The sequence below is a fragment of the Fistularia commersonii genome, chromosome 3, assembly GCF_037954325.1.
Source record: "Fistularia commersonii isolate RoL2024-O1a breed Wild chromosome 3, RoL_Fcom_v1.0, whole genome shotgun sequence".
NCBI classification, from domain to species: domain Eukaryota; kingdom Metazoa; phylum Chordata; class Actinopteri; order Syngnathiformes; family Fistulariidae; genus Fistularia; species Fistularia commersonii.
Window position 1 is genome coordinate 9,583,741 of NC_141286.1, and position 21,992 is coordinate 9,605,732.

A 21,992-nucleotide genomic window follows, 5' to 3' on the forward strand; every position below is an offset into this window, starting at 1 on the left:
CCCCACGAAATGATCTAGATGCTCCTCTTCGAGGAGATGCCCACTCGAACGGAGGAGGGCAAACACCAGCAGAGGCAGAGCAGGGGGGATTTGATTCCCCTCAAGGTGAGGGGGGGGGGGGGGTTGACTGGGGGCGTAAACAAGTACGAGATGTATGATGACGATAAGATGCAAACACGCAGAGGAAACACAGGTGAATAGCTCTGAAGCGTCGGCACGCATGTGTGTGTATGCATGTGCGTGCGTTATATGTCGTGCATGTCAACGGCATTTCCCGACAGGCAACAAGGCGTTTGTTTATTTGCTTTAAAAACACAAAAAGCGGCATGCTCTTACCGCGGCGCACGCGTTGGCACGCTAAGGTCGGGTGTGACAAAGTGTGCGACACCACCCATCATCAGGCTGAGAGTGAGAGAAGGAGCTGCAACGGAGGAGGATAAAAGCAGAAATTGCTCAATTGTGCTAGAACACCGGGGCCCTTTCAGCTCCTCGACGGGGCATCAAATAGCGCGGCAGGACGCGCCGCCATTAGTTTACGGGTGGGACGGAAATACACGGGGGGCCCTCGGCCCTCAGCCCTTGGCTCCGCCCACGGATGGGACCCGTGACCAGCCTAGGGGGGAGGAGGGGGGGGGTATTTATCTAACCACTGATGTTTTGAAACAACAGGGGAGGAGGAAGAAAGCGCTGGGGGAACCGCACGTGGGATGCTAAGACGTAGCCGCACTAATGAAGCACGTTCAGTTGAGTGTGTATTGCGTGTGTGTCTGTTTATAGATAAGCCTGGGATGAAGAGATGCAAAGGGTGGGGGGGTGGAGGGGGTTGCCGGCGGAAACGGCAGTGCTCCGCTGCTTTGCGATGTACACAACGTGGGTGTGAGGTCACACACGACGCCCAGCATCGACGAAGTGTATTGGAAGTACACTCGCATAGAAATTAATGAGTGTGTGTGTGTGAGTGCGCGCACGTGCGTGTGCTCCCGAGGTTATGGGACTCAGGATGTGCTATTAGGAGCGAATTAAGCTGAATTAAAATTGAATCCTCGCATCGTGCATTATTAAAAGTGACCTGGTTATATCTGCGAAGCTTCAGGAGAGCCCGGGTTCTTCCGAAGGCTGGGACCTGTAGAGATTTACCTCTTCGCCGTTCAAATCCTCACATCCGGACTTGTACACATAGCTTAAAGTCCTGTTTTGGCATTTCCCTCCAGTTTTCTGTGACAAAGAGCCTCCAAAGAAGGGGGGGTGGAAGGTGGGCCGCGGATTCCAGGTGTCTCGGAGGGGCTCAATTGCAGATCCTCCGCAAGTTTTGCACAATAACGTCGGGTCCGTGCAGCCTCCAGGCAAGGAGGGACCGAACTCAGCGGCGTGACAACATTGCCCCTGTGTGGCGAAAAGGGAGAAGCTGCCGCCGAGGCCAGAAGAGGAGATGCTGGGCGGAAGAAGAACCTTTGCATGATGGAGGCAAGATCAGAATTTAAGGACACTTCTATTGTGGCTTGTTGGTGTTGTACAATTCACGAAGTACCCCATCCATATTAGTGTACCCATCCGGGATGAGGTCATTTCCATTGGCTATTCTTGCAATAAATAACTAATTCACTAATTAATCAATAAAAAAGTGACATACTAGATCTCTCTCTGGTCACGATCTGTCGCTTTTGTGTGGAATCCAGAGATGGAATCATCAGGCGAGTGCCCTGATTGGCCAAGCACTGCGTTGGCTCACTGATAGCCATCGGCCCAACACTCATTCACTTATTATCTAAAACGGCACTCATCAAGAGGAGTTGGGGGTTGGTGGTTCCCAGCTGTCATTGGGCAAGATCCATGGATTCTCCTGGACTGGTTGATTGCAGGTTCATGTACAGAGACCATCCACCCGCTCATTCACACACCATGTGGATGCCAACAGCCTCCAGTCCCAAGAGACATACAAGTATTGACCCTCTGGTTCACCCATCAGGGAAATTCAGATTCCCAATGAACCTCCTGCGGTGTTTTGGACTACGGAAGGAAACCAGAGAACAACATGAAGACCCCAAACAGAAAGCCCCCCCCCCCGATCAGAATCAAACCAGAGATCTTCTTGGTTGCCAATGGCTGGCAAGAAACACTGAGCTTTTTTATTTGTGTCACGGACTATCAAGTGATGGGTCAGAAAATTGGAACTGGGTGCGGTTAATCCTGGACAGCAACAGGATTAAGAACACAACTAGTGAGGTGAGTAAAGACATGGCAAGTAATTGTCGTTTCTGCATTGCTGTGATACTTGGCACCTTTGGCCTACAAAGGAAGGACTAAAAGTAATTCCTGGCTTTCTGCTGAGGACACGCAGGTTCGAAGACATTTCATGGCCACGGCGCGTTTGGTAACCTTCGCTGTCACGGAAAAAGCAGTGCTCTTTACAGACGTTACAGAGGTTTACAGACAGGCTGTTATTTCCAGGTACTGTTTGTGCACTTTTTCACAGATTAAACCAGATTATGAAAGTGCTAAAATTCTGTTGACTTTGGGTTTTTTTTTTTTGGTGAGGGAATTTATTTACGAAGCTCCTCGGTCGATTTTTTATTATCTCAGCCACGTCGGGCACGGTGTCTCTCGTCTCGCCCCGTCAGGTTCCTGCTGAAAAGCATCCTCACAAACCAGGGCTGGAAAAGTTGTGGGCTGTAACTCTAAATAATGTGTGTGTGTGTGTGTGTGTGTGTGTGTGTGTGTGTGGAGGGGTTCTGGGTTTGACTCCCTGGCAGCCACGCCAAGGGTCCTCGAGCAAATAAACAAATAAAAAACACCCATCTCCAAAAGTGCGCCAGCAGCTTTCACCATCTGGAGGTAAACATGTTGCTAGGTTGTAAGCGTATCTCACACACACACACACACACACACACACACACACATACATACACGTGTTTGGCAATGTGTTTAATTGTTTCATTGCATCCGCTGCCGGGCACAGGAAAGCCGGTGGTTCATCTGGAGATGCTCCACCAAAGTGGCACAAAATGCTCCTCGGGTTTGGTAGGGATTCGTGAGGAAGCTCTAGCCGACAGAAAAGTTCTGAGAAGATCGAAAACCGTTCCAGGAACTAGCATCTTCCACTTCCTCCAGGGGAACTTTTTAGTAGGGAGCAGTTTGACATAGGCATCTGCCATGCACACCTCAAAAACAAACCCACAAAGAAGAAGAAGAAGAGGCAGATGACACAATAACCATGGACTATATGATGGTTGGAATGTTTTTATCTTCTTGCACTGCGAAGCACCCTGTTAGCCATTAGCTAACCCTGGACTAATTTTGTCCAATATGTTGATGTTCCTCTGTGATGTAGCATAGCATAGAGCTGATCTGCCCTTGTGGACATTTGTAAAAGCATATTTTGCAACCGTAAAAAGACCCTGCCTTGGATCTGGAGCTAGGAGCTGACGTCCATAGATCCCGGTTTCTCTCCTGTCCCAATGCACAGAGAACCACAAACAGTTTCTGGAAAGGTTCTGGGAACTGCAAAAAGTTCCTACGGTGTGAAAGGGTCTGCTGATGACTATTCTCAGAGGTCACGAAAGCTCACGAACGCAACGTTTAAGTTAAACTGAGGTCAGTCTGGTGTTAAAACCCCAGCCTCTATCTCCCCGAACCCAAAAGATAACCTTATCAGCTGCCTCACCTTCAACCTTACACACACACACACACACACACACACCATCGGCAGATGAAACCGACGACGCAGCTATTAAACCGTCGACATTTTCCGTTCAAGAGAAAAAACAAAGACATACCGGAGAAAGCATTGAACCAGAGCCCGGTCCTTTCAACTGCTGAGAAGCTGCTCAAATTTTGTGCAGGACAAAGCACACAAACACACACACACACTCCGGTTCCTCATTCCAGTCATTGTGCTCCTACATACTGAACAAATGAGTGTGTGCGTGTGTGTCATGGCAACCTGGACTTTTATTAGACACACACAAACGCAGACCTGTCAGTAAATTATCAAGTGGACTCTGTCCATCTCTGCGCATGCACACACACACACACACTCACATATGTTGTATTTAAAGGCCGCCCAGCCTTTCTTCTCAAGTTACAGTCCATCGCTAGCACATCGCCTCGCACATCAGTCAATCATGCCTGCAGACTACAACGGACGCTGGGAGATGGTGAGCAACGACCAATTCGAGGATGTGATGAAGGCGCTTGGTGAGTCCACCCTCACACTCGCAAACATCTGAAATCAAGTCGAGCAGCAGGGAAGCTCGGAAACAGAGCTCAGGGAAGGACTAAAACCTAAGAGTACAGTAGGAAAACATGCCTAAAGCAGCATGTACATGTGTGTGCGCGCGCGTGTGTGTGCGTGTGTGTGTTGACGCCACCGCTTTCCTCATTGAGCTGCTGTCAAGCCGAGTTAACCTCCACTTCAAGCGGCTGCCGTCTGTTTTCCACGCCAAATAAATATTGATTCGCTCCTCTGCATTCTCATCATCCTTATCCCAGAGACGGAAGACAGGATAGCACACACACACAAACACACACACACACTTCTTTTGCTGCATCACCAATCAGGCACCTTTCTATTATTCGGCGCTCTATCTGCAATTAATTTAAAAAAAAAAAAAAAAAAGAAAAGCTGACCCTGAGCAGCGATGAGAAATCCATGAATCCTGAATCCCTCGTTCCTCGGCGGAACCTCATTTCCATCGAGCGGCTAGGGAACAAGTGATGTCTTTATGGAAATGGGTTAAAAAATTATTTAATTCGGATGAGCAAACGCGGGACGGGGGAAAGCGAGGGCTGGAGGGGGGGGGGCTGTATGAGTGACGGAGAGAAATTAAATTCTTAGTTTAGGGCAAATGGGATATGAAAATATCAACGTTCTGGGGGGAGGGCGGAGGTTCTCGGCCGCCTTCTCAGGGCAGAGAAACTAATTTAAACGTATCCCGACTCAGAGCAAGGTCACTTTGAAAAAAAAAAAAAAGGTAAAAGAGGCCACAGGAAGTGCAACGTGTGTGTGTTCACTGCCATAAATGAGATAGAAAAGTCTCAAAAGTTGACATTCAACCCCCACTGTGTGTGTGTGTGTGTGTTTGGGCGCAGATATCGACTTCGCCACCAGAAAGATCGCCTCCCACCTGCACCAGACAAAAGTAATTGTGCAGACAGGGGACAAGTTCGAGACCAACACCCTTAGCACCTTCAGGAACTACCAGGTCAACTTCACGGTGGGGGAGGAGTTCGAGGAGCAGACGAAGGGCCTCGACAACAGAACGGTCAAGGTGGGGTCGGAATGCCGGGGAGGAAGGGAGAAGATTCGGTAGATAATCAAAAATAATGCTTGGCTGTGTGACCCTGCAGACCCTGGTCACCTGGGACGGGGACAAGCTGGTGTGCGTTCAGAAGGGCGAGAAGGACAACCGGGGCTGGAAACACTGGATCGAAGGAGACCTGCTACATCTGGTGAGAGCAGGAAACACCACGGCTAGCCGCCTCTTCCTACAGGGGAACCTTTTAGTTTTGTAGCTCCACAACACGGACAACATAGAGGTGGAAGCTGCCACAACAGCACCACAGATGGGTTGTTTTTATCTTCTCACTGCACTGAGAAGATCCCAGTTAGCCGCTAGCTGACTCCAGACTCGTTCCAGTCCAAAATGTAGATGCCAGATGATCTTGAAACTCCCTGTCACCCCTTTTCTCATTGCTTCTGTCCATTTTGTTACAAGAAAACAGCCGACAGGCGACCACCATAGTTTTAAAAATGGAAGTTCTGTAGTCAATGAGTTGTATCTTAAAACCAGCATGCCATATGAGTTCCACCAAGGACCTATGAGTTCCTCTAGAACGGTGATAAAAAAAAACCTGAAACAGGAGTTAAAATGGCTCTCGGAGCTGAGGCCCAGAGTCCCTTTGCTTTGACCCCAATGATACAGAATAGTTCCTAAAAAGAAAATTCCAGGAGTTCCATAAAGTTCCTACAGTGCAGAAGGGGCCATTGACAGCCTGCATTAGGCAACAGCTAATATGGACCGCCCCGCGGGCAATAACAATAAAAAGATGAAGAACTACAACAACCATTATCTCTGGCCAGTTGTGCAACACAGGCCTGTTGCTTCATATCAGATAGCTGGATTGAAGGTGTGTGTCTGTGTGTATGTGTATGTGTATGTGTATGTGTTTGTGTGTGTGTGTGTGTGTGTGTGTGTGTGTGTGTGTGTGTGTGTGTGTGTGTGTGTGTGTGTGTGTGTGCGTGGGCACTCTCTTTCAGGAAATCACCGTGCTGGACAAAGTGTGTCACCAGGTGTTCAAGAAGGCCCAATAGAAGCAAGACGTCGCCAAACCGCACAAACTGCCCTTTATTCTATTTATGAAACTGAAAATAAAGCCTTGGATTTCCTGCGTTACTTATCTTCTTTGAGAAAAAAAACAAAAAACAACACCAGCGCTCCCTGCTCACCTTTAGCTTGGCATTCTTTGATGCATCTCCATGGCAACCACCCAGGCACTCAGAGCAAGCTATGGGTAGTTGCATGCACAGTATGTTCAACCGTGATGTGCAGACTTTGAAATTCATTACCGCGGGAGTCTGCTAAAGTCACATGCACACACACGTACACACACACGTCATATTGAAAATGGTTTAAGAGTTTTGCATATCAAACTCGACCCTGTCGCATGCACACACCTGAGAAATCTCTGCAAAAACAAGGGGAGTGCGTTGGAGTTATGCAATACTACCATATATACTACACAGACAGATACTTGAGAAGAGAACACAGATATCAGATGTCAACCTTTGAGCTCTTATTTTGGCGAGACAGCGAGTGGGAGGGCAGCACGGCAGGGGAGATGCATCGTGTAATCAACGCCTTGAGGGGACCTCAGGTACATTTAGGCGTGGCAGATTTGAAACAACTGACTTGAAACAACTCGCAGGGCACTCGAGCAGTAAAACATCCTAAAAACAAGTGAGTGCCACCACCTCAGCAGGGGGCATGAAATTTCACCACCTCATCAAGAACAACCAAATGAGTGCATGTAAAGTCCATCAGGCAGCAGATGATTCGCGACCAGTGTATCTTCTCAGTTTTACCCCAAATCCATACCTTTCCACAGCTGGACTTCACCCAGCAGCTCCATCCGAAGGGTTGAACGGCATTGGCTCCACCTCCCAGCGAGCTGTGGACGGCAGCAGGTCCCCTTCACTGGAACTAAGAGACATGGGATGCTATCATTTCATCTGTTTCTCTGAGTCTACCATATCCAAAAATGTGTGTGTGTGTGTGGTTGATGGCTAAAAAAGTGGAGACGGAAACGCAACAGTTTGAAAACAAGAATGCGCACTGAGGTTGCTGTCAGTTGCCAAGCATAGGTGGGTGGACTATAACAACAATGGTACAAAGTACTCCAGTGCGCTCCAGTACTCCAGTGCACCGGAGCACACAAGAGCACCCCAAAGTACTCAAGCGTGCTCCAGTGCACTGGAGTACTCAAGAGCACTCCAGAGAAATCAAGAGTACTCCAGTGCACCGGAGTACAAAAGAGCACCCCAGAGAACTCAAGCTTACGCCAATGCGCTGGAGTACTCAAGGGCACTCCAGAGAACTCAAGAGTGCTCTTGTGTACTCCAGTGCACTAGAGCACTCAAGAGTACTGAAGATTACTCCAGTGTACTTCATCCTCTTGGAATGGACCCACCCTTGTAATCCAGGGTCACCCCAAGCATTAATTTCACCCATCATGGGCATAAAAAATGTATTAGTTGCCATTGGTGATATTTACACTCACCTGGTTCTCATTTTTGTTGTCAGGCCAAAACAGGAAGTGCTTGTAAAGGTGCGTGTTTTAGCTGAAAGCAAAACAAGACTGCCAACTACTGACTTGGCATGTGTACTGCACCATCTGTGTTTGTTTCCAATGGTCTGGTGTGCAAGGGGATCATGTCTGAACCGTTGCTGTAGACCAGAAAATGGAAGGTTGCCATGTAAACAAGGCCCCTAGATGAAGTTTTGTACATAATTAAGAGGGTCTTTGTGAAAATTAAACAGGCTCGAGTTCAAACTCGTGTCCTTGCTTTTGTACGAGACCAAATATGATCGTTTACACCAGCGCCTCAGGATTCTCATGTACAACTCCTGTTCAGACCAGAGTGCTTCTTCACAAGCTCAAGCTGAAGTGACAAAGGTGGTTCTGCTTCGCCGCCGTGGCATTGAGGTCCATTTGCTCGGCTGATAGGCTCCGGGAAACGCTGGTGTGTTCAGGTGCTCTCCCTGTGTTTGTCCATCTGATACATGCAGGCCTGAGCAGCTGTGGAAGGACAGGAATCCAGAAGCACCAAACAAACTGTAAATAAATTCCACTCGCGACGGTTTGCTTAAAAGTTCTTGCAGTGACACGCAGAAGAGAAGGAGTCCTGGTCCTACAGGGCAGGGGGACCCACTGACTGTCGGGCCTCATAGCTGTAGCAACTGCAGGCAGCGCTCTAAGCCTGGACCAGGCGGGGTCTGCAAGGCAGAGCCTCATCAGAGAGAGGAGAGGTCTTGGATGGAGTTTTCTGTTGGTGATTTCTTTTTTCCCACACAAATTATTTTGATTAATTGTTTTGTATACCGCTGCCCACTTGACTATTACCTCCCTCATTCACGTCATACAATACAACCATAAAAACTCATTCATTCACTCATTACATTAAGACATACAACCATTCACACCTAAGTACAATGTAGGGTCTCCAATGAACCTCTCGCATGTTTTTGGACTGTGGGAGGAACACAGAGAACTCCACTTAGACACAAGGAAAACATGGAGATTCCACAAACAAGGCCCCGCTGTAGATTTTGGACCATCTTGCTTTGAGGTGGAAGGCGGCACTTCACTGGATGATGTGGAGGGATGATTTAGCAGAAAGTTCCCATCCATCAGATTCTGCAAATGAGGTGTGTATTCTGGAGGAGCATGCAGTTGTCGCTGATTAATCCACACCTTCGTTTCAGTTGTTCCATAATATATTCACCGGAGTGCACGGGATACAACGCACTCATCCATCTCCATCTCCAGAGTCCAAACCAGAGTTAGCAAGAAAACACTGCTCGCTCCAGATTCGAACACAACACACAGCTCATGTTTCAGGAACGGCTGTTTGTGTTTCCATGTATCGCTTTCCTCCTGCCCCCCAGCCCCTTGCTCGCTCTCCTGTCTTCAGATCTGGAGTTCAACAGCAGACGAGTCTTTCCTCTTGTTGCGTAATCTCTCGGAGAGGACGGCAGCCACTCGGGGGTTCAAAGTCGGGAGGAGTCAAGATGGCATTCTGAAAAACGCTTTTGAGGTTGGTTCGAGCAGAGGATGGGGGGGTTAACTCATCTTTGCCAACCAGGAAGTTGGGAACACGTGAAATTTGATGACAGGACGCCTGCGCTACCGCCGCCAACACACATCCTGTGGATCCAAAACAGAAAGCTAACAGAAACCTCCCACTATGCTAGCAGCCCTGCAGTGGCTCCAGGATAGCTTCACGGGGTCAAAAATGCTAACAGCCAGACACCGTGTTCACTCAGCTAGTGGGGATTGTCAGCTCGCTCGCATTCGCTGATTAGCATTTAGCACTTTCACCCCGTAATATTATTAGGAAAGGCCTCATTAGCTATTACATTTAAACAGTCCTGTAGCATCACTTTGGCTGGGAATCGACAAAGACAGGGGATATATGGCCAGGGGAGCACTTTATCTGCACCGCCGCTGATACAAAGTGTGTGTCCACAGTAGAAAGCTAAAATCCACCGCAATGCAAACAGCTCTGCAAGGATCTGAAGTCACAGAAACTCTTTATTTGCTAAGTAGTTGTCACATATCATGAATTTGCTGGTGTTTAACGGTACATAGTGGACAACAAAGAATAATAGCAAAAATAAAGTCAAAGAAAAACAAGCATGAAAAAACAAACTAGAATTAAAAATGTAGGTTTGACTTCATGTTATCATCAATGCTAACAGCCAGACACCAGGGATGGTGCCGTTTATACTTAGTTAGCAGGGGCCGCCAGCTCACTAGCATTCACTGATTAGCATTTAGCACATTAATCCTTCAAAATTGTCAGGAAATAACAAAGTAGCTATTAAACTTAAACGGGACTTTAGCGTGAGTAGTGCTAGTACCAGTGATGGGAGTTCATCGTGAGTAGCGCTAGTACTAGTGTGAACAAATTCTACAAGATAATTCTCCAAGAATAATTTTCGTTTGATGTAGATATCAGAGGTTGAGGTGGTTGCAGTGAAACACCCCTCCCCGATAATCCCCACCTCCTGTCCCTTTGAACCCGGGCACATCTGGGACCTCGAAGCAGAGCCCAAAATGCCCAGAGGACAGCTGCGCCCTGCAAACAGCCAGTGAAACTCGGCTCGGGTGCATTTGCATCAAACTCGGAATTATGGAGGATTACCACTGCTGTACCACTACCTCGGGCAGCAACGCCAACATGGGTAAAATGGCAAGGTCAGTAGAGGCTTTCTCACCTACTTCCTGCATGGGAGGTAGATATTAACAGGGGTGCAGGAGGGTGGGGGGGATTTCCAGTGAGTGTAAGCTCCAACTCTTAGCAGTTTTAAAAAACGCTACTTTGCAAACGCCATATTTTGTCCGTTCGCCAAGGCTGAACAAATCTCTGGACCGCCGATCAGAACGAATCGCTTACCAGAGGCTGCACTCGTGGCAAGGACATATCTACCCTGAGACGATCCAGCTGAAATGGTTTACAGATAAATGTGTGTGTGGAGGGGGGGTTATATTTGAATTTGGCCCATGTCCCAGGATGTTACATCACTTCATCATGCGTGTGCGATCCCACAGGAAGCGAGGCTCTTTCAGAGTGCAAACATAGCCACAAAGATACGCTTGCAGAAGCTTACTTAAAATTGTAAAGCTCGCCGCTAGCCGCTAGGGTAGCCACTGCCACCTCACAAGCCCTCCAGGAGGAGATACCTAGCACTGGGTCCAGAGCTGACAAGTCTGTCCAGGTCCACCATGAGTCCCGCACACTTTAACTAGGTTGAACTCCTCCAGGTCAAATATGGACTTCACACCTTCACGATACAGTCCATTTTGGAGACCACCAGGGGAGAGCTTTTTTCAGGTGGACTAGAAGGCAGCAGATGCTCTGGCAGGTCCCAGCAGGTCAACCAACCTGATTTGAAGGAGCAGTACCAGAAGATTGGCATCTGCGTCAACTCGACATGTTACAAGATCATTGATATGTATGTTTGCAGATTTCAGTTTTATTTCCCACAACCTCCACTGTGGCTTCCCATAGCACCACGTGCTGAAAGCGGGTAGTCGTGGAGAAACACCACACCCGCAGCTGAGGCCCCCTCTGGTTATCATTGAGACAGAGACCACCAGAAATTATGGACCGCCACTAACTTCCAGTTGGAGCAGGAGGATTTCATAGAACCACTTTATCAACAGAGAGCATGTGGAAGATATCAGATCTTCAATTCAGAAAAATATGGAAATTACAACGCAACCACCGCTACTCATTGAAGCAGCATCAAAACCATAATGGCTGCAGAACCAAGAGTAAACTGTGGTGGAAATCATAATAACCAATGCTATGGCAATGCACTTATTGTTTATTTCAATTAAAAAGCATCAAGAGTTGATCCAAACTGGGTTTTTCTTTTCACTATTATCACATGAAGACAGGTCATGAGATTCATCTCCAGAAATGTTACGGCTCTCTGACCCGGTGGAACCAGCAGGGGGGCGTTTGCTTCCAACGCAGGGAACAAAAATAGTACCCCCGCCCCCTGCAGCGGATGACCGCATACCTCCTGGCGAGGCAGGCAGTCCAGGGCTGGATGTGGTTATCCTCCCCGGTTATCCAGCCCCGGCCCTACATCTGCCGTTTGACCCACTTGAGGATAAGCGGCAGGGAAGCAAGCCAGGCGCTGGAGTCCACTCGGCAAGGGAAAGACGAAAACACACCCCAGCCCTCGTAGCCAACCCGGAGGATGGCCTGCTGACTGTTTTGCCTCTACAAGAGCCCGGGGTTCAATTCCCCAGCAGCCACTTCAGCACAAACGTGTGTGTGTGTGTGTGTGTGTGTGTGTGTGTGTGTATGTGGTGGAGTAGGACAACTAACTTCAAAGCTTAGACTAATGAAGATTCGTTTCTTTCCCCCAGATGAACCGTCTTTGCTCCAAAACTAAATCACACCCAGGATCGGCCTCTCACATCCAAGGCTAAATCAAATTCAATCTAAGTAAATTGGCACTTTCGCCTGACAGAAGGAGGGTTCCTGGTTCCATTCCAACAGAGGGAAATTTCTGTGCAGAATCTGTGTTTTCCATTGTGACTGCATGGGGTTTCTTCAGGTTGCTCATCGTCCAAAACCTTGCAGGAGGTTCATTGGAGACCCTACATTGCTAAGACGTCTGATTGTTGCATATCTCTATGTGTAAGTAAATGGTTGTATGGCTAATGTTGTGTAGGAGAGGCAGTTTAGATAATATATGAATTAATCAAATGATTAAAAGAATGAGATGTTTTAAGTCTCTAAATAAACACCTTGCCTTTCTTTGGAAGAAGAAAACCTATGCTTTCTGACATTGGTCAAGTGTTTCCTAAATTCTTCATTGTACCTGGAAAACTAGAAAAAAAATATATGTATATTTTTCCCTATGTAACATCACATCACACAAGTACAAAAGACACATTTATTATTATTATTATAATCATTATTATCTACATGAACGTGTTGTCACATACTGGTTGGGTGCGACGCAAACTGAGCTGTGATCCATAGAAAAGATCTGAATAAAGATTCCTAAAACAGGCCTTCACCCCCACCCAAAGGAAATGAATCCTGTTTTCGTTGCGTTATCATCATCCTTCTGTCGGGATGGGCCTGGCTCAGGCGGCAGCGGTTTCGGCCGCGGTTTGTTCGTACGCCTGTAGGGCCAGCTCGATGTAGCCCGACCTTTGGGATTCCTTCTGGGCGTAGATCTGCAAGGGGTGACCGGAGGAGGGAGGAAAGGGTTATTTGAAGGTCTTGAAAATAACACAACTGCATTCGGCGGCAGGCACCCATATCCCTCCCACCCCCCCACCCGCTAGCATTTCATAATACATGGCTGTCACTCTCAACGTCGCTCTGGGGGTCTCCCGGGCCGAAGGGCTGCGAGATCTAATCAGAGGAGCAGCGTCCCGGGTCATTCTCACACTGCAGGCCGAACCCCCGAAAAGCTCCTTGCGCAGGAAACCCGAGATGAGATGGCCCCGACTTGAACTCCAGACCTCCTCTGACTTTTGATTCACTCCCGTGCCCAAAGAGGGCTAAGGAGTGGATCACATGTCAAAATTTTGTGCACACGCTTGGAAGGGGGGTAAAAAAAAAAGGTGGTTTTCACCTTTAGCAGGTCAGTGCCCGTGGCCTGCAGGCCTGCGGCTTCCCGGGCCGACTCGCTGTGAGGGTGGACCAGGTGGAACAGGCACACGAGGCTTACAGCATCCTGGAGCCTGAGGACGCAGATACACACACACACAAAAACAGTCATGACAGCCTGATGACGTCCACTTCAGCTGCTTTTGTCCAGTGACGCCCTCTAGTGGTCATCACGTGTAGTTGGACGTCTTAGTTGAGGACTAACATTCAATAGTGAGCAAAGCGCCATCTGGTCCTTAGAGGTCTTTTATAACAGAGGGAACAAACCTTTTAAGCTTTAACTTCACAAAAGAAAAGTTCACGGATTATCCGAGCCGCACTGCTTCAGCTTTTACATCAATCACTCACAGCTGCCTCTTCAGCATGTCCACCACCAGCCCGTCCACCCGCCGGGCGTTCACGAGGTACCAGGCCATGCCTCCGAAATGCCTGGTGGAACGCAGCAGGTCGTATTTCCCGTGCTTATCCAAGTCCTCGTACGTGGCTGCGTGCACCTTCGAGACACGACAGAGGCGGAGTTTTTCCCCACGGGATCAAGCCCCGAAGACGGCGAGTTAGCGACGGGACGCTCGGTGCCACGACTTACCCTGATGTATTCTGAGGAGTCGGGTTCAAACTGGACCAGGCACAGGTCCAACACGTCCTCATGCCGGTCCTGGGAGAACACCATCTGATGGACACATGGGTGCAAGAAGGTGTTGAGCGTTTGCTTTGACTAGATTAGTGTGACTAATCTGGAGCAACATGGATGTGGGGGGAAGGATAGAAGGCCCTCCCTGTGGGTGTTCACCTCTACAAATCCCAAAAACGAATTCCCCTGCTCATCCATTCCTCACCTTGAGGTTCTCTTCCTTGAAGAGCAGGGGCGGCGTGAGTTTCCGCCCTTCCTTGGGGAAGTAAACCTGGATGAGACGGTCTCGCTCGTCCCAGGTGGCCTTCCTGAGGGTCCCGTTGGTCTCCCGCACCACGATGAACCTTTCCTGCGAGGAGAGGAATCGCGGGTGAGACGCCGCTCTGTTGCTGTTGATTTGCACGAAACCAATCGTCTGCAGGAGAGCGCCGTGTATCTACCCTGTGCGGGATGTCGTAGGTGATGTCGGTGAAGACGTATTTGGCCGTGTCCATGCCGTCCAGGATCCGGTCCTCGGAGAGGACGTCGTGGATGGGCTTCCTCTGCGGTAGAACAGGAGGCATCTGTAGTAACTTCTTGGCCTCCTCTCTAGCTGACTGCACTGCCTAAAAGAGCACATCAGAGCCTGGGTGATTCTCGCGTTCACTCTCAATGTTTGTCAGAGCTCAAGGACGACGACGACGGCATCTTGGGAGGACACCTTTTCCAGTTGTTCATCTGTCATGAGCTTATAAGTGGGCGGCTTCAGCTCCTGCTTTATGGGCCGGAAGACTTTCTGCAGATCCAGGCCCGTTATCCTGGAGAGAACGTCCTGCACTGCTGGATCTGTGAACTGGGGCTTTGCAGTGTCTGGAAAAAAAAAGACAGAAAAATGGTGGTCGAAGAAGAATAGGAGGAAGGTGTGTTCAGAAGCAGAGAGAGAAGAGGAAAGGCAAGCGCCTGGGACTGAGAGCAGGGACTTTGAATATTGGGATGGTGACAGGAAAAGGTAGAGTTGGTTGACATGATGCAGAGAAGGAAGGTGGATATACTTTGTGACCAAGAGACCAGGTGGAAATGTATTAAGGCTGGAAGCTTAGGAGCAAATTTTAAGATCAACTATCATGGAATTGAGGGTAAGAGAAATGGAGTAAGAGTAATCTTGAAGGATGTCAAATAGACTTATGAGTCTGAAACTGGAAATTGAAGGTCTGATGCGCACTGTTAGTGGCTATGCTCCTCAGGTGGGATGTGAGTTTGAGGACAAGGAGAAGTTCTGGAATGAGTTAGATGAAGCGATGCAGAATATCCCAAGTGATGAGAGAGTGGTAATTGGTGCAGACTTCAGTGGACATGTTGGTGAAGGCAATAGAGGGGATGAAGAAGGGCAGGTTTAGTATCCAAGATAGGAACACAGAGGGACAGATGGCAGTAGACTTTGCAGAAAGGATTAACATAGCTGTGGTGAATACTTTTTTCCAGAAAAAAAAAACTTATAATGGCAGAGGTAGGAGTGCGCAGGTAGAACACATCTTGTATAGACAAGGTAATCTGAAAGAGATCAGTGACTGCAAAGTAGTTGTAGGTCAGAGTGTAGCCAGACAGCATAGGATGGTGGTTTTTTTGGATTACTCTGGTGACAAGGAAGATCAAGAGGACAAAGGCAGAGTAGAGGACACAGTGGTGGAAGCTGAAAAGGGAGTTGTGTTGTATGGTTTTCAAGGAGGTATTGAAAAAGGCTGGTGGGTGGTCAGGAAGAGCTTCCAGATTACTGAACAACTACAGCTTGTGTTATCAGGGGGACAGGTAGAAGAGTACCTGGTGTGTCATTTGGAAGGAAAGTAGGTAAGGAGACTTGGTGGTAGAATGAGCAGTGCAGGAGTATATACAGAGAAAGCGGTTTGCAAAGAAGTGGGACACTGAGGGGGCTGAAGAGAACAGACAGGAGTACAGGGAAATACAGCATAAGGTAAAGATAGAGGTAGCAAAGGCAAAACAAAGGGCGTATGATGACTTGTATGCTCGGTTGGACAGTGAGGGGGGAGAGAATGATCTATTAAGATTGGCAAAACAGAGAGATAGAGATGGAAAGGATGTACAACAGATCTGGATGATCAAGGGTAAAGAGGGAAATGTATTGACAGATGCTCGAAGAGATAGGAAGATGGAAAGAGTACTTTGAAGAGTTGATGGATGAGGAAAATGAAAGAGAGGCAAGGGTAGAAGAGGTAACTATTGTAGACCACAATATGGCAGGGATTAGTAAAAGTGAAGTGAGTAAGATGTTGGAGAAGATGAAGAGTGGAGAGGCAGTTGGTCCTAATGATATACCTGTGGAGGTATGGAAGTGTCTAGGAGAGGCAGCGGTAGAGTTTCTGACTCTGACCTTAGAGAGTAAGAAGATGACTGAGGAATGGAGACGAAGTGTGATGATGTCCATTTTTAAGAATAAGGTGAATGTGCAGAATTGCAGTAACTAATGAGGGATTAAGTTGATGAATCATACAATGAAGTATGGGAAAGAGTAGTGGAAACTAGACTGAGAGCAGAAGTCAACATTTGTGAGCAGCAGTACATGCCCAGAGTACTACAGATGTAGTATTTGCTTTGAGAACGCTAATAGAGAAGTACAGAGAAGGTAAAAGGGAGCTGTATTGTGCATTTAGAGATCTACATAAAGCGTGCGACAGGATGCCGAGAGAGGAGCTCAGGTATTGTACGAGGAAGTCTGGATCTGCAGAGAACTATGTTAGACAGGTGCAGGACTTCTAGGTTAAGTTCTCCTCTTGTCAGCGAGCTAAAGAGGAAACTCTTCCTGCTCCAGACCAGGGCTAATAGCTAAGCTAACACAGATGGCAAATTACGCTACAAGGTCAGCATATTGAGAAATACCCTCAATTAGGATTAAATTCCCACCGTTATCCGGAGCCCCGCTGCAAAGCATCCGGACGCCGCATCGCAGTAACAGTCGTTGGCTCCTGTTGACGTTTTTCACAGCAGAGTAGCTCCGGAATATACACTGTGCGGTGCCGAACGCCGCCATGTTTGCTATGACTTCATCGAAGCGACTTGACCTTTGACCTTACACTTCCGCAACTACGACATCATGGGATATGTAGTTTAAATGTATTCTACACTGTATTTTTAAAGTTCTGCAAAGAAGCCTCAACATTTACAATTGTTTATTTTTTTCTACGCCGAAGCTTATCGTCGTCTGTTGAATAAAACTACGGGAAAATAGACAAAACAAACAAAGCTGAGGGGAAAATATTTCAGTGCAACACTTTTTATCAGTTGTTGAAAGGAAAATCCCTCAAGGTTAGTACAAATAAACGTGTTGTCATGGAATTAAGATAGATATGAGGGCAATTAGTTTATATGAAACATCAAAAATTATATGTTATTAATTATTCATGTATTTCAATATGATTCTTGCAAGCCCTTGGATTTAACAGCATAATTCTGAACACTAGGTGACAGTATGCTACCAACCATCCAGGCTACCTGCAAGCCATCAGTGAGGGTTGTGCACAACAAGCATGATTGCATGTTGTGCATTTTCAGTGTGTCTGTTTTGTTATTTTCCCTTCTTTCTCTAACATTTAGTTCAACTCTGTATAGCCTACACACATAACTTGCCATTACACCGTGTCCCAGAGTCGGCCGATAACTCTCAAAAGCAGTCTGGGCCGATAAGAGCTGAGGCGCTTCACACTTCAGAACACGTGCTCTTCTGTGGGCTTTATCTCCTTTGTTTTATTTTTTTGTTTTTCTACATTATTCACCTGCTGGCCAAAATACAACTTTAGTTTCATGTGGTTTGGTGTGTGTATGTATGTCTGTGTATTTGTGTGTGTGTGTGTGTGTGTGCGCGGGCATACGCGCACGCAAGATGTATAATAAACAGTGATCAAAAGCGCTGATAGAAAATATGGCCATACCGTGCATATATGCATTTGCTGCTTTTCCTTTCCTGATAGACATGCGGTGATGTGTTTTATTAATCCAATGGTAAAGTTAACAATTGAGTCAATATATTTATATACTTGATATTTGTAATTGAGTCTAGTGTTTTTTTCCCCAAATATGACATTTTAAAACAATTCAGATCGAATTGTCGTACAAAATACTTTATTGTTATTATTATCATTAATCAGATCAAAATGGGAATATTTTAGAATGGATTTTAAAACAGCTATACCCCACAAAGGGGACAGGGAGCAGAAAAGAAGCCGGAAATGAGGGTTTATTGTCATAATTTGAAGATTCAAAGGTTTTTATTGTCAATGGAGAAATGGAGAACTGAAACCTAAAAACATTGAAAAAAATAAAAAATAAAAAAAAAATGTATGTCATCAATGCATGTCATTGGGGAACTATTTTGTTTTTACTTTATCGGATTGTAGTGCAGTATTATTTTCCAGGCGTCATTTTAACCCCATGCATCATTAACACATATTTAGCAGTGAAATTAGATTTGAAAAGAGAGACTTTTCCCCCGATAAACAACAAGTGAGAGGAAAAAATCCAGATAAAACAATCGCTTGACATTCAGATACACATCACCACATCCGTGTTAATGTTAACCCCTTATGATAAACATTTCTGAAAGCAAGATAAACGCGATGGCGCCCTCCTGCTGAAATTCAGATTGGAATTTTCAACAAGAACAATAGATAATTGACATAAACATGAGCGTTTCGATCATGAGAGAAGGAAGGGCTTAGAAAAGACTTAAATTTAAATTCAAAGTCTGGGTCAAGTTCGGGCAAATTCGCTAAAGCAGCGGCCTCCGGCAACCTTTCCCGAGGTGACGCTGCAGCTCTGAGGGGGGAGAGCGAAGTCAGACCTGGGAAGGCGTCGATTTACAACGCACTCAAATTCATCATTACGGGACGTTTGTTGCACAGCCGTGAGAACAGAGCTGGAGCAGGTCTGGTGCTGTCCTTTCTGTGCGGGGGAACGCTGGCTCTCCGGCCTCCCCCCGGAATGCGCTGACAGACGGGAACGTGGAGTCGTTTCACGAAAAAGGCAGAACGCACCCCCCTTTTCAAAATGATAGATTATGACATCACACGGCACGACCCCTGTCGGTTCCCGGCTCACCTTTGACCCTAAGCCCCGTCAGCGAGCTAACGCTAACCACAACACAACAAGTGGCATCCACTCACACACACACACACATACACTCAACCTTGGAGATCATTAATGAACCCTCATGCGCCACACACAGACCAATCCTGCAGGATCCTGTTTCCCCTCAGATACTTTCACCCCCCCCCTCCGCTTCTTGACCCCCCTCCCCCTCCTCCCACTAATCTGCAGCAGGATTTAGATATTAGGCAGACAGATGGAGGTGTGGCGCAGCGGGTAATGAGGTGAGCGGTGGCGGTGAGTCCGGAGGCCCAGACACCGACGGAATGATGTGCGGATTGAGATGTGAAAGCCCCCCCCCCTCCCTCCCCAACTCCCCCGGCCCTCCCCCGGTACAACCAGATGCACACAGCTGTCACGCTGCTGACAGCGGGTAAAGCCCGAGACCCCGGCCCACTGCCAAAAGGGGGAGGGGGGGATTTAAAATTTTGTCTTTCCCCTCCATCTTTCTGCCCATCTGTCCATGTGAGTGATGCTCCTGTGTGTGGAAGGTGTAAATATCCCACTGCATTGTAATTCACACACACACACTCACACACACAGCAACTCACAAAGGGTTTTGAGGAAATGTCGGTCGAACTCTGACAGCGTTGGAAAAAAATCTTATCTCTGACAGCGTCCTCGCCCTCCAAGGCCCTTTTGGCTTTGGATGTTTTTATCGGAACTTGTTTTTAAACCTGTTTTATTTACAGCGGGGAAATGTTTGCGACCTCGGAGGCCCGCGGGCCCACTGTGAGCCTGATGCCATATTAGCCAAAAATAAAAATATATTTAAAAAAGAGTTCAGAGTAATGGCCGTCTCCTTGGCAAGGAAGAGGAGAATCATCGGCCTTTTCCACCTTAACAAAGGGGAGCAGAGACAATCATTCAGCCGATCAATAATGAAAGTGACAGTAATAGGGTCCTCGGAGTCGACCAATCAGAGCACGGCGTCATTGGCACTTGGTGTCGAAATAAGTTGGCCTGACCTTCGTTTCCAAATAATCAGTGTGACGTTCAGAACTACAACAACTGCCCCGGATTGTAGTTTTTGGACGAAGGGATGTTTGGACTCTTTCTTTTCCTTTCTCTCGAACGCACGCGGCCGCTGCGGGGTCGAGTCTCAGAGTGTGTGTGTGCAGGAAGCTGAGAGGTGAAACCCAAGTGTGGAAAGAGTGTATGTGGGGGTCAGGGCGAGGGGATGCAGGGGGTGTAAAGAAAGGGTGGGCTGGTGGGCTGGTAGGCAGTTGGCGGCGGCGGTAGCGGGGCACTCTGGGAACGACTCGCCGCACATGTTTATTTAACTTTCTTCTCGGTGGACAGAAAAACGAGTTCAGGGCAGGGTGAAACGGAAAGGTGTGTGTGTGTGTGTGGCTTGTATAGAACGTCTGTCAGGAGAAACACACGACCAGAGCTAAACTGGTGGTTGTTAATGTAGCATCTTGTTTACATTGCTGGGATTAGCGAACTGACAGGTTGGACACCGGGGGTCTCCACCCCCTGCACGGTGTGTGTGTGTGGGGGGGTATTTGCATAACTGGTGACCCGTCACACCGTGCACACCTGTTTGAGCTTTGCATGGATAAACGGGTAAACAAATACAGAAGTATTGAATTTATGAAGGAAAAGAGGTCGTGTTGTTGTTATTATTATTGTTGTTGTCGTCTGCATCTCCATCCTAGCTCCGCCCTGCCGTTTGCGCTGACATGTGATTATAATGCACGGGACGAGGCAGATATATATGTGTGTGTGTGTGTGTGTTGGTGTGTGTGTGTGTGTGTGTGTGCGCGCGCACGCACCTGCGCGTGAGGTTGTTGTGGCTTGGGCATTCAAGGCCGGCCTCACTCGCCTCCTCCCGATTGGAGGAGGAGTGAGGACGGGAGAGCGGCTGAAGGCCTCATGGTGGGGGGGTGGCGGAGGTGTGATAGGCGGCGGAGGGGAGTTGGGGAGATGGCGGAGGAGTGGAAGGATGGAGGGAGAGGGAGGCGGAGGGCACAGTGACATTACCTCTGGCCTCTACTACCTCCCTCTGAGGCAGATTCTATAACCGCAGTCGGTGTGTGGTTTCCTTTATGCAAGAGGGAAGGAATGAAATTGACAATACCCACTCGTGAATGGTCAAAATCGTTTGGAATCGGCTCAAATGTGCTTTAAAAAGGGAAATCCATAATATTCATTATTATATTTTTTATTATTCTATACTCTTTTCTTTTTTAGCTTTACTGGCACGTGAAGTTGAGCCAGTTTGAAGTTAAGCTGGAGGCCCCTGCGGTCGGGTGGTATGTGAGGCCACAGAGCCAGCCAATCAGAATCACCCTAACCGGTTTATAAAATGTGTGTGTGTGTGTGTGTGTGTGTGTGTGTGTGTGTGTGTGTGTGTGTGCGTGCGTGTGCATGTAAGTGCATAGGTAGGAGTGCAAGCTTCACCTGGACCCGACGGCCTTCACTGACCTCCATCCATCTGCTTGCGTTCACCAGATTCCCAGCTCCCCCCAGGAGACGCTGCAGGGCCTCTGTCTGGAACACACACACAGATACATACACACATACACACATACACACAGACACAAACAGACACATACACACAAATATCAGTACCGAATTAAAGCTGTAATTTTCTCAGCTTTTCATTTACTTTGAAAAACAACACGGACCCGCTAGATTCCAACGAGCTAGCACGGGAGTGTGTATGTGCGTGTGTGTCGGGGGGTTTACTTGCAACAGGAGAAGCCGCAGCGCACTCCGGAGCCCCCCCACACCCCGCCTTCACTCTCGCTCTGTTATTTTTATAATTCAACACTGGGGAGGGCAAGAGATGGGGGTGAC

General features: G+C 47.8%; 2 protein-coding genes across 2 annotated transcripts; one reads left to right on the plus strand and one right to left on the minus strand.

The window, feature by feature from the left end:
- The first annotated feature begins 4,059 nt into the window (after positions 1-4,059).
- rbp2a (retinol binding protein 2a, cellular) lies at positions 4,060-6,372 on the plus strand. Its single transcript, XM_086178754.1, has 4 exons — positions 4,060-4,194; positions 5,089-5,267; positions 5,347-5,448; positions 6,257-6,372. The coding sequence occupies exons 1-4, from the start codon at positions 4,122-4,124 to the stop codon at positions 6,308-6,310; spliced, it is 408 nt and encodes a 135-aa protein (XP_086034880.1). The 5' UTR covers positions 4,060-4,121; the 3' UTR covers positions 6,311-6,372.
- A 6,312-nt stretch (positions 6,373-12,684) lies between these two features.
- Positions 12,685-17,086, minus strand: mrps22 (mitochondrial ribosomal protein S22). Its single transcript, XM_086178767.1, has 8 exons — positions 16,950-17,086; positions 14,755-14,903; positions 14,495-14,659; positions 14,260-14,403; positions 14,010-14,093; positions 13,772-13,917; positions 13,389-13,497; positions 12,685-12,984 (listed from the first exon to the last, which is right to left on the minus strand). Exons 1-8 carry the CDS (start codon positions 17,074-17,076, stop codon positions 12,892-12,894), a joined length of 1,017 nt encoding a protein of 338 aa, XP_086034893.1. The 5' UTR covers positions 17,077-17,086; the 3' UTR covers positions 12,685-12,891.
- Between the last annotated feature and the right edge of the window lie 4,906 nt (positions 17,087-21,992).

What these genes read in the sequence shown, in the direction of transcription:
- rbp2a (XM_086178754.1), top strand. Translation starts at nt 4,122, where the DNA reads ATGCCTGCAGACTACAACGGACGCTGGGAGATGGTGAGCAACGACCAA. An exon ending in GGATGTGATGAAGGCGCTTG is followed by an intron (nt 4,195 to 5,088) that starts GTGAGTCCACCC and finishes GTTTGGGCGCAG; the next exon opens with ATATCGACTTCGCCACCAGA. An exon ending in AAGGAGACCTGCTACATCTG is followed by an intron (nt 5,449 to 6,256) that starts GTGAGAGCAGGA and finishes ACTCTCTTTCAG; the next exon opens with GAAATCACCGTGCTGGACAA.
- mrps22 (XM_086178767.1), bottom strand. Translation starts at nt 17,076, where the DNA reads ATGGCGGCGTTCGGCACCGCACAGTGTATATTCCGGAGCTACTCTGCT. An exon ending in CAGATGAACAACTGGAAAAG is followed by an intron (nt 14,660 to 14,754) that starts GTGTCCTCCCAA and finishes GTGCTCTTTTAG; the next exon opens with GCAGTGCAGTCAGCTAGAGA. An exon ending in CGGGCACTGACCTGCTAAAG is followed by an intron (nt 12,985 to 13,388) that starts GTGAAAACCACC and finishes CACCCCTTGCAG; the next exon opens with ATCTACGCCCAGAAGGAATC.